This window comes from Cyrtonyx montezumae, unplaced genomic scaffold, assembly GCF_038088225.1.
Source record: "Cyrtonyx montezumae isolate F1298 unplaced genomic scaffold, pur_monq_1.0 scaffold_7, whole genome shotgun sequence".
NCBI classification, from domain to species: domain Eukaryota; kingdom Metazoa; phylum Chordata; class Aves; order Galliformes; family Odontophoridae; genus Cyrtonyx; species Cyrtonyx montezumae.
In genome coordinates this window covers 30,001,409-30,013,038 of record NW_027072078.1, presented here as the reverse complement: position 1 = coordinate 30,013,038, position 11,630 = coordinate 30,001,409, and the positions used below count along the sequence as shown (strand labels likewise).

General features: G+C 39.5%; 1 protein-coding gene across 1 annotated transcript in view; it reads left to right on the top strand.

Moving 5' to 3' along the window:
- Nucleotides 1-1,911: 1,911 nt before the first annotated feature.
- The window catches only part of DARS1 (aspartyl-tRNA synthetase 1), a 34,800-nt gene continuing 25,081 nt past the window's right edge, over nt 1,912-11,630 (top strand). Inside the window, exons 1-3 of the mRNA XM_065751401.1 lie at nt 1,912-1,995; nt 3,134-3,191; nt 7,660-7,752. Of these exons, the coding sequence (XP_065607473.1) occupies nt 1,924-1,995; nt 3,134-3,191; nt 7,660-7,752 (223 nt within the window). The 5' untranslated portion in view covers nt 1,912-1,923. The remainder of the gene's footprint in view (nt 1,996-3,133; nt 3,192-7,659; nt 7,753-11,630) is intronic.

Genomic DNA, 11,630 nt, shown 5'->3' with positions numbered 1-11,630 from the left:
TTAAGTGGACTATGGCTCCCATCCAGCCGTCCCCTCGGGGGCCCCCGATTGGCTGTGGGTGATGTCATCTCCATTTGGTAATCCTTGGAAGCCCCAGGGACAGTGCTGGCGGCTGTGGGTCTCCCAGCCCCTCCACCCTAGACCCGGCTCGGCTCCTGCTTACCACTCCGAGGTTCACTGCAGGTACTGCCCCAATTAAGTGATTTTCAATAACGGTGCAGTGAGACAGAAGGTGCAGCAGATGAGCTGCAGCATTGTCACGTAGTATTTTGTTCTCATAACTGAAAAGTTGTAATACACTTAGCAAGATGGATGTGGCAAAACAAATTTCTGCTACAGACCCAAACTGCATCAGGAATTTTGAAGGGTTTATTTAATCAAATCTGAAACAAACATTGTTAGGAAATTGCTAATTTTTTTTCCCTCTTTTTGTCATATTGTATAATTCTGTAAAAATAAATAAATAAATAAATAAATAAGCACTGCAAGGCAAAGTGATCAAAAATGACCCCAGAAGATGAATTCTGGAAAATGATTCTTCTGAAAGTTTGGCAATGGAATAATTAATTTAAGTGCCCCCCTAAGTGGCCATATTTTATTTTCATTTAACATCCCCATTACGATAAAAGGGTTTTGTTTTCTTTTTCCTTCAGAACCACCTTCAGGTTATTTGATCACAGGGGAAATACTCATTATGCTATTCACTATTGCAAGCCTCCCAGCATAAAACCAAGTGTTACGGGGTTGGTTTGTTCTTACTGAATTTAGCAGTAAAGGCAGCAAAATACCAAAGACTGCAGAGCACTCAGTCATGCAGATGGTACTGATCCCTCAGCGAGGAGGCACGAGATTTGCATCTGTTACTTAAGGTTCAGCAGTGGTTCTGCTCAGCCTTGTGACATGCTGCAAGAAATCCACGTGCTTTGTTGCTGTTATTGTTTAAATAGACATGGTGAGGGGGTATGAGAACTAACAGTGATTTGTCTCTTCTGTTACGGGATCTCTTGTAATAGCACCTTCCATGAGAAGAAATGATTTTGTGAAAGCTAAGTGGTCTTGAGGCAGCGAAGTGTGTAATTCTGTGTAACAGAGGCAGAAGGGGAACTTTGTGAGGGGATTCCCACCAGAAGAAAGGCCGAACCGATGCAGAACAGAGCACTGCAAAATAAACAACTGCAGGGCAGGAAATGAAGAACTCTAATCGATACCGCAACAGGGATCAGTCAGTCAAATGCGCGAGTTCAAAGCTGCAGCTGAAATCAGGACCGCTAACTCCTTCTTTTCCTGCATGAAGTAACCTCGCCATGGCCATAGCGTTCAGCAGCTGCTCGCAGCTCCGACTGTGGGCACTCTGAAAGCTGGCACCTGCAGGCAGCCCCAGCCTCAAAACTGCAGCACTGAGCTGCGTGCCCAGCTGCAGGGAAACACCTGGATGTGCTCTTACACTCAGTTTTAGATAACTAATAATAGAGATCAGCACGAAAGGACTGACCTATCGGGCTAAGGTGGAGCAGAAACACAGCTCAGAGCCGAGCACGCCTGCAACACCAGCTCACATCGACGCCACCTCAAGGCACGAGGCGCCAGGCGGCACAGCAGGGCAAACGGGGTCAAACACATCCGCCTCTTCACAGTGCTGTGGTCTAGGGCAGAGCACCTCTGCTGCGGCGTGACAGATTTCGGGTCTGTTTGTGGCTGCTGGAGGTGCTGAATCGCTATAGGACAGCACTGACACTCCCCGCCTCGGCCGCCCTGAGCAGCCGCAGAAACGCGGGATCCGAAGCAGCCCACAGCTCCCAGCGGCTGCGTCTCAAGTCTCGCGATCGTTTCTCTGACTGCGAGAAGCACGCGCCATGTTCTCGCGAGAGCGAGGCCCCAGGAAGCGGCGTGGTGCCGAAGGGAGGCGGGCCGGGGTGCAGCAGGATGCCGAGCGCTGCGGGCCGCGGCCAGGGCAAGGAGCGCCGCCTGGACAACGAAGAGCAGCCGGCGGCCGACGTGGGTTTCCGTTGGGAGTGAAGGGGGGAAGGGGCGAGCGCGGCGTCGAGGTCCCCAGAGTCGGAGCTGGCCGCGGGCGGTGTCCCACGGGGTGGGCAGGTCGGGCCCGGGGGCAGAGCTGCCGCTTGTTTATCGTCCTCTCTCCCCCTGCGTCCCGTCAGCTGGTGCTTGGCTGAAGAGCTTTGCTCCTTTCCCGCCACGGTGTGTGTCCCGAGCCGGCGGGACGTGTGTTGCCGAGAAGCATCGCAGGAGTGCCCTGCCCGTGTGCCCCGTCCCCAGGACGGTCACCAGCCCGGGCTGCTTGCTCGGATGCAGGCCTCTGCTGCAGGGCCTCGGTGGCTCCTGCTGGCGTGGCAGGAGGTTGTGCCTGATGCCTGAAGGTGCCAGATCAGTGCTGAAAAGCTGTGGGTCCATATTTCTTCAAGAATAAAGGCAAAAATAATCAAAATCACTTCGTTATAAAGTCAGTTTTGCTTTTTTTTTTTTTTTTTGTGTTGGAGCAGCAAGGAATTCTCCTTATAGGTGGCTTCTGTAAAAAGTTTATACATAGACCACAGTAAATCAGAAGTAAGGTAACCAGGATCCCCAGTTAAAGCATATAGAATGAACTTATGTTTGTTTACTGCATAGAACAAAATATGAGGCTTTTTTTTTAAATATTTCAAAGCATGTGGGCTTAGTTGTGAAGCTATACATGTAGTCTAGATCTTTTTAATGAATAGGCCCCACTCCAGTGTATTACATAGTACATGTTGTTAGTAGTCTGTCAAACTTGCTTCTGCTGTCATATTGGCAGACTGCTGGTTTCTCAGTGTACCTTAATATTGTAAGGAAGTTCTCAGCAGTGGATGTCCTCCTGTGGGACAGTATATTTTCAAGAGTAGGCTCTTCTTCATAGAGGCATTTGGACTAACTTACGTGTAGCAAATAGTGATCCTAATGTGTGCTTCCTCTAGGAATTTTTTCTTCCAGGGCATAGTTATTTCATGTGTGCATCTTTAAGATTGCATCATCCCTGAAACACAACTTCTTCACTTGAATATTTTAGCTAATAGTTTTGTATTACCTCACCTAACTACTGATTTTGTTCATTCTTTTGTGTGTGCTTCTTTGATATATGTTTCTTACCTTTTCATAGGATTACGCAAAGGAAAGGTATGGAGTGTCATCAATGATACAATCTCAAGAGAAACCAGGTCAGTTTGAAAAAAAAATATTTTTTTTTAAAGAAGAGGATGGCCATAAAGTTACCTGTTAGATATGTTCACTACTTGCTGGAGAAATCATTCACCAAACTTTCTCATTCAGATCCTACTGTCATTCTTTCCCTTTATTTGAATACACTTGGTACTTGTGAGGCTGTGTTTGGAGTGCCGTGTCCAGATTTGAGCTCTCCAGTGCAAGGAGGATGCTAATGTGTTGGAGCGAATCAAGTGGAGTGCTGCCAGATTGGTCAGGGAACTGAGTGCTGGGTCTGTGAGGAGTTACTGAAGGAGCTGGCTTTGTTCAGCCTGGAAAGGAGGCAGCTGAGGGGTGGTGATCTTGTTACTATATGTAGCAAAAATGTCATGATAATGGTTGAATATCAGAGCTAGGTCTAGAGAGAGTAAGGAATCTCAATCTGGACCATGCCCTGTACAACCTATCAGTTTGTCCCTGCAGGTTTGACTTTCTTGTATTAAATTAAGTCCTGGAGATGTCAAGGTTGTTAGTTTGTTTCTTAGAATAAGTTCTGCTATGGCTTGCTGCAACAGCTCATTCTGAGTAGGTGTATTAATATTTATGGACTTATGTATTGTTATTCATACCACGGTGAATCCAGATTGGGATTCAGAAGGACGTGTCAGCTAGAGAACAGTGTCCCAGGTCAACATCCCAAGAAACATTAATCTTCACATTATTCAGTTCATGAAACAAGAATGAGGAAAGGTAACAGGCTGGCTTCTGGTAACTTTTTCATAGTGAAATGTAAAAAAGAAGGAATATCTCTAGGTCTTTTTTTCCTTTGAATGGTTGTTTGGATTGACCTCTCTTAGGAAGAGAAACGCAGAATGTAGGGAAGACTCAAAAGCAATCATAGGTTGAAAACAACGAAAGAAAAACATTATGCAGTATTGTTGCCGAGCAAGAAAATGATTAGAAACTGCATCAACAGTCACTATTGAATAAAATATGGATAAAAAATGCATTAGTTGTCAAAGAATGGTTAAAACTAAGGTTAAAATTCTGCCGCAGTATTAGCCAGTTTAACTGCTGGTTGCTGTCGTCTTCTGGTCCTCCATTTCAACATGTTTAATTCCAAATAATTAGTTGTTAGCTTGATTAGTGAAATGAAGGATGTTGGCTGGAAGAGGCAAGAGCACAGCTGTCCATACTGAGTGTGCATAGATAGCACTGCAGGTCACAACATAAAGTGTGTGAGCCAAGGAAAAGGTTAACTTCTCAAAGTTAGCATTTTGCCAGTTAAACTGCACTGCTGACTGTAAGCTGAAGTCCTTTTGGATTTCCTCACCCTGCACTCTTCTGCAGTGGCATTTGGCACACGAGTTTCTGTGGTCTTTGTCCCTGGTGCAGTTTCACACCCTGTATCAGCAACTCTGTGTGAGCCCCAAACTGGCTGACTCAAATGAAGGATCAAATCCTCCTTTCTTGGAGAAAGTCTTCCCCTGCCAGCTGTCTTACATTCAAAAGAAACAGTCAAAAATGCTCAGCAGAAAAAAAAAATATGTTGAGCAGGCAAATGGTAAAAGCTATGGGAAATAATACGAAAAGGGCAGAGTGCTGTAATTAGGTTTGTTGTCCTCTCAATTCCTCATTTAATAAAACAGTTCTCAGCCAATGCATGGACAAGGTTGAATAGGCTTTCCATTGGGCATAAAATAAAAGCTACATTCCATTTCTTTAGAAGATCGTTACCCTGAACACCAAACAAGGTAACGATAAAAAAACAAAATGCCTGTAATACAAATTAGCCCAGTGCCTTCCTCGAGGTTGATTCAGGAGTTCCTGCCAGGGGGAGTGCTCACCAAAGAATTCATGGGAGTGTGTAGTCATCAGTCACCTTACAGGGGCTAAGTTTATTGTCATTTCACAGTATTCATAGGGTTCTTGTTTCTCTCCAGGCAAAATAATACTTTTTTCACTTAGAAGTTTTTTGCTTAGATGATCCACCCTCCTTTGCTGATCTCACACACATCTGTGCCTTCATTCTTGGCCCGCTTCTGTCTACTAATGTTGGCTGCCCCACCCATCTGGAGTTCTTATTTCTCATTACATCATGTCTTTACAGTCCTTCTTGCCTTCTTGAGGCTGTAATTGCTAGTAAAACTCAGTTTGCCTTTCCCTTTTGTCCATTCAGCCCTGTTGGTTTTGTTTCCTTTCTCTCAAAGCTGCTTTTATCTTAATCTGCTCTTGGCTTTTAGAGTTTAATTAAAAACTTATCTTCTACTTCTTTTATTCAAAATTACCCAGTATTGTAATGATGCTGGACTACAGAAATACTGATCCCACCCTTCAAAATTCTGTGATGTAACTTAGATGAACTTAGAAAAAAGAGTGCTAAGACAGGCATGAAATATGTATGTGTAAAAGTGGTTTTGGTATTTGGCATTTTTTGGATTATAACTTTTTGGATTTTTATTCTCCCATGAAAATGTAAGAGCTCTAAAAAAAACCGAGTCAGTTAGACATTAAACGTGATTTAAAATGGAAGTGAAGGTGAGATGGCATGGATATTGAATAGAGGCTGGACATGTTTGGTTTGTTCTTTAATATCTGTGTTCCTTTGTCTTCATTTCAACTGCAGCACAATTTTAAAATATTTTGTATTTTTACAGTAGTTAATTATCTGTAAACGTTTATGTGGGAAGAAGGGGCAATAAGACAGAGAATGTAAATGTATCTAGCATTTGTGAAAGAACAGGTAGGCAGTACTCTAAAGAGTGTGATGGGAGAACCTTAAAGGTGAGAACGGGAAGCTTCCTTTTTCTCAAGGAAAAGAAAAAAAAAAACTGAAGGGAGTTCCCTGTGCAGTATGTGAGAGTACAGAGGGAAGGTAAGACTGAATGTTGGCTGGACAAGACAAAATGAGGTACATAACAAGTGTAGACATTACCACAAGCTATCAGCATCTTAGTAATAGAGGGAAAAAAAAAAGAGATTTGTGACAGACAGGGAAACATAGGGAAGCAAGGTGATGTAAAAGTTGCTTTTTCTATTATTGGGAAGAAATAAATAACTTTTACATCTCTTTTTGGCTATTGTTTTGTTACCCTTTTTATGAAAGGTGAAATTGTTTTCAATTTATATCACATAAAATTTTTGAATGACAATTGCCTTGATGAAATGTGGACAGTTAAATATCCAAAAAATATATATTTTAATTTTTTTAATGCAGATGTTTTCTCAAACACGAGGGAGTAATGCCTCATTCTGCCTTTATGCTTCTGCCTGGGAAATGTTTTGGGTTTCCAGTAATGCAGTTTTAAGTTGACTGAGGTAATTTTTAACTGTCTATGTATTGAACTCTTGGAAGTACTTGTCTTGAACATGAGCTAAAAAAAGGCATTTAAACACCACTGCCCCCCTTCGTAGACATACCCCCTTGTATATTGTCTACAGTAGAGTTCAGAAAACTAGTCCAGTGCAGAGTAATAGGATTGCAGGGCAAGCTGTGACTGGTATGCAGGGGCAGAAGGAGGGAGTTCAGAACAGCAGATGGTAAGCTGAGGTAGGCAAACTTGGGAGAAGTTCAGCTGGGAAGAAGAGAAATCTAAAGAGTGGAAGGAAGTGTCTTAGTATCAGTGTTGTTTAGCAACAATGGAGAAGTCTGGGGTGTAAGATAGAGTGAACTGATTTTTCTCTTGAAAAAGTTGAAAACATTGTTTATTACACCAAAAAGTCTATGTATGAACTGTAAATGAAAAAATGTAGTTAGACCTGTTGAGGTTCTACAACGTGCTATAAATATATCTGTATATATCTGTAGAGCCTTGATTTATTGGCAAAATATCTTGCGTAATATTTTTTTCCTTTATTATCCAAATTCAGCTTTTTCTATCCATAGATGCAATGTTTTTTGCATTTGGAAAGTGCATTACATCGCGTTTTTCTTTAAATTTTAAATTAGAACTTTACAGTGATGTTGACCCTACTTGTATGTATACAGAGAATAGTCATGTCTTCTCTGAGGCATTGTTTTGCTTCATTCAGCATACCAACTTTCATGTTGCACAGTGGAGCAAGGCAGCTATTCCTTAGCAAGCAGAAATCCAGACCTCTAAGTCCAGCTAGTACAGTGCAGCACGGTGAAGCCCCATCAGAAGTATTGCAGTCATGATGGATTCTACCATCCATGAACTACAATAAATCTTGGTTTTGTTTTAGTGCAGCTTGACCTTCTGTGTAAGTCAAACATGAAGCATGAACCCATTTAAAACTAATTGATCAACTGTGATTTGCTGAGAAAGGAGACAGAATCTGTGTTTTCAGTAAAAACTGTGATTATGCTGTAGATAACAGATCCAAATTATTATTTTGTATTTTATTATAAATTTAGTAGAGATAGAAGATGTCTTGAATTTAAAGTGAAAAATATTTTCCTTACCCCCCATTTTTTTAATGATTTTTTTAATGATTTTTTTAATGATTTTTTCTGTTATGCAGATCGTGTTTTAATTCGAATAAAAGACCTGACAGAGGAGAAGGCTGATGAGGTGGTTTGGGTTCGTGGCAGAGTTCATACAAGCAGAGCTAAAGGTGAGGCTTCCAGAAATTGGGTGTGTATTTTCTCATTTTGTCAAAGTAACCTGAACATTTAATTAAACTCCATGATATTTCAGTGACAGGAAGCAAAGCAATTGCTATCTGCTAATTATATCTTGCATACAAGAAAACTTAGCCATCTGGTTACTCAGTGTTTGCTTCAGCTGGTTATTTTCTCTATTTTCCACCCACTTTTCCTAAACAGGGAAGAGGAAATATTGTTTTCACCTGAATGGGAAATGGGACTTTATTATCACACTGTAGTGAAAATGATTTTTGTTTTTTATCACATTACAAAATGGTATGAGGACCACTGTAAGTAACTTAAAGTACAACTATATAATTCTTCTTGTTTGGGTGTTTGAGTTGCAAGATAAGTGATTTTAAGCCTCTGGGGATAACAAATGATAGAGCTAGCAATTTTCAGACAGCCATATTTATTCTGGTGTGTACAAATAGTTTTGCTATATGTTTTCAAATCCATATTAAGCTTACAGGATTTTTACTTTCTTGCCATTATCTGATTGTTTCAGCTTGGACTTTTGATTAAGAAACAGGGAGAATCCTCTTGTAGGATCTAAATAGCGTGAGCTGTCATATTTGGCTGTTTGACAGCCATGTTTTTTCACAGAAACAGAAGTTCTCTCTGGAGATCAGTTTGCCATATGCAAACTTAAACAGGCTTTGGCCTTTTCAGTTGATTGTAGGCACTGACAACTGTTGTGCTGGCTTCAGTTACGTTTGGCAGCTTGATAGGGAGATATAAATACTGTCTTCCCAAGAGTTGAAAGAAGAGAGCATAAGAAAATTGTCTTCACAGATGAAACATGAGTAGTCTTAGAACTGGAAATAATGCAAATTAGAGACACATACCAGATTCATTTCTGTTTTTAAGACTTAATTTTCTTTTTAATTACATATAGAGATAAATAAATTCCCCTAAATTACTTTCTGTACTGTGTATAAATAGATGTTTTAATTTGTATTATAATCTTTAAATTTAGAGAGACCTATGTGATTTCCTCAGCAGTTCTGCAGTGTGGTAGGTATTACATGGAAGTCATTCTTTGCTGTGTACAGAAATTGTTCAAAACCAGAAGTTGTGAAGCCTCAGTCATTGCTTATGTTCCATAACTTGAATTATTCAGACAGGAGACAAAAACTAGTTGAAATGTTACTACTAAACTCTCTGCATTCTCATGGCTTTTTCATTTGCAATAGGAGGTAAAGTTCAGACTACTGACAGAGTTTAGTGTATTACAGACAGATTTCTTTACGTAGGCTACTAAAACAAAATGGAAGGTTCAGGGGTAATTTATTACTTTCTGTATTTTTTATAAGATAACTTATGTGATAGGTTTACTTTAGTCGGAATAACATGCAGCATGACAACATTCAACTTTTAAAGAGGCTGTTGCTTTTCACCTTTAACCTTTGACCTCTGGATGGTTCTTTTATGAAATAATAATGCCTGTTTTAAAAACTTTTTTCAAACCACCTGAAGAATAAAAGCAAAGGAATTGATTCTGGGTACAAAATGTTCACAACTTATTGATTGTTCTTATTCTTCCTTCTTGGACTGACAGGTCAGAACAATTCTGACATCCAGGGAATGCTGTTAGGGAATACTGTATGCTTGTTTACTTTGGTTTGGGGGGAAGAATCTTAGAACAAAAGCAAATGTTTAAGTGTAAGATGTAATGTTAGCCTTTCCCACACACTGTGTGGCACTACTTTCTACCTTTATGGAGAGGAAAATCTTGCAGGAAACAGGAAAATCTAGCACAAAAATAACTTTATTTTTTCTTAGAAGATTGAGTTTTTGACTTCTAAATCACCAACGTATCCTTTATTTAACCCTGTCTGGTTCTAACCAGTAAACAACAAAAAAAAAATGTGAACAACTGTAGAAGCCAGCTGTTTCATATAGCAAGCCACTCATGAGGCCTGGTGGAAATTAACTGAAGGATGTGTAAAGAATGGAGTGCTGGAAATTTCTGTGAGTTGTACAAAAAATAAAGTGCTTGGGGCCCTGTTTTTTTATGGTAGTTGAAATGTTATTTCTGGCCATATTTTAAAGCCAGCCTAAGCTACTGATTACGTTTATCACTGAATAGCAGTTGGGATGTCAGTCTGCTTTCTGCCAGGCAGCCAGGACTTCTATGATATGTTAGACCAGAAAATGGTTTTGTTTTATGGATGCAGAGCTTTTATAAAGCAGTACGTTGAAAATAAGATTGCCACAAAGTGCAGAAGGACTGCTATTTTTTTTTCTTTGCTGACAGATGTCTGTAACTAGCAATGTATTCCTTTTGTATGATAAACAATTTTTTTTTTTTTTTGCAGCTTATGCAAATTCCTTCCTGCATCCTTTTCTCTCAAGGTCTTGTGTCATTTGGTACTTTCAAGAAGGGAAATCTATTCCTGTTTGGTTTTCTGTGAATACTTGATGGGATTCTGTGTGATGTATTCTCTTAACTTGTTCTGTGACTAAAAGTTCTTAACTAAATTTTCTTTTGAAACTTTTCATCTTTTTAGAGTGACTCATACAGAATACAGCATTGCTTTATTTTATAGAAGCCCTGAAAAGATTACTGTTGTTAAAGAAGAGCAATTAAAGGGTAGTTGTTCTTAGGCTTTTCACTGAAATGCTATGTAAAGATTTTGAAACACATAGAGATCCCCAAATCTTATTCTTTTCCCCTCACTCTGATGCTTTTCCAGATCAAGAGGCAGGGCAGAAAGGAAGCATGTAATCGTGAACTAGATTTGGTTATGGCTCATCTTTTTGATGCCTTATCTTGCACATAATAGGCTCTTTTGGGAGAAGTTCTGTTCCCTCTCACAGTTTTTATAACTGTGATCATTATTTCTATCAGCGAGGTTTGTTTAATCGCTTAACTTCCGTGTGATTAGAAATTATTCTACAAAACATCCTCTTTTCTCATAGAAATGATTACCATTACTCTTGACTCCTTCTGTGATGGAAGTATTGATGAGATTTCTAGTGTTTGTGGTTAAGGACAACAGCCAGACTTGCTTCTGATTTGTATGATAGCAAGTTCTTTCATTTAGATTACTAACTCCTCCATAAATATTTAGTAGCTAAGTAACGTTATAGTAGTCTTCAGCTGTGTAACTTTGTTTGAATCCTCATTACATTGTGGAATTTGTTATATTTGGTTGAATTCTTTGTGTTGAAATCGTGGAGAAAAATACTAATCTTCAAGGAAATTCTTACAGACTTGTGCTTGGTATAGGAAGAAGTAAAGAGATATTAAATGTGAGATACACCTAGCTTACTCCAAACTTAGCACGTTCTGTCTTATGGAATAAAAATTGTATACTTAACCCATTAGTTCGTCAATTTTTGTATAAATGTGAAACATAGGCATATATACCACTTCAAGGTTCTATTTAATATCTGAAGCCTGTAGTTTTCTAATTTAAATCTATGACTTGATGTTTGCCAGTAGGAAATACGTAAATTCATCTCATATTAGCTTTTTTATTTATGTATTGCAGGCTCTGGAGTGTGGGAATGGTTGTAGTCTGTTTTCTAAAAATATGGTATTAGTTTTATTGCATTTCTGAAATCACAATTGTAGAAGAAAGCAGGATATTTGGAGTAATTATGTTAATTTTTAATATTATTGTATAGTAATTTTATGTTTGCTTTTGTTTCTGACAGATTGTATGTGAAATGATCTGTGTTTATCTTTGGTACTGTTTGTGTGCAGCTATGTGTCAGGAATTGTAGTCTGCATATTTACAAACAGCAACCACAGTTGGCTTTTTTTATATGAGGTTCACATTGGTTATTGGTTGTTTGTAATATTTTATAATGTATGTCACAGTAAATAGGAAGAAGC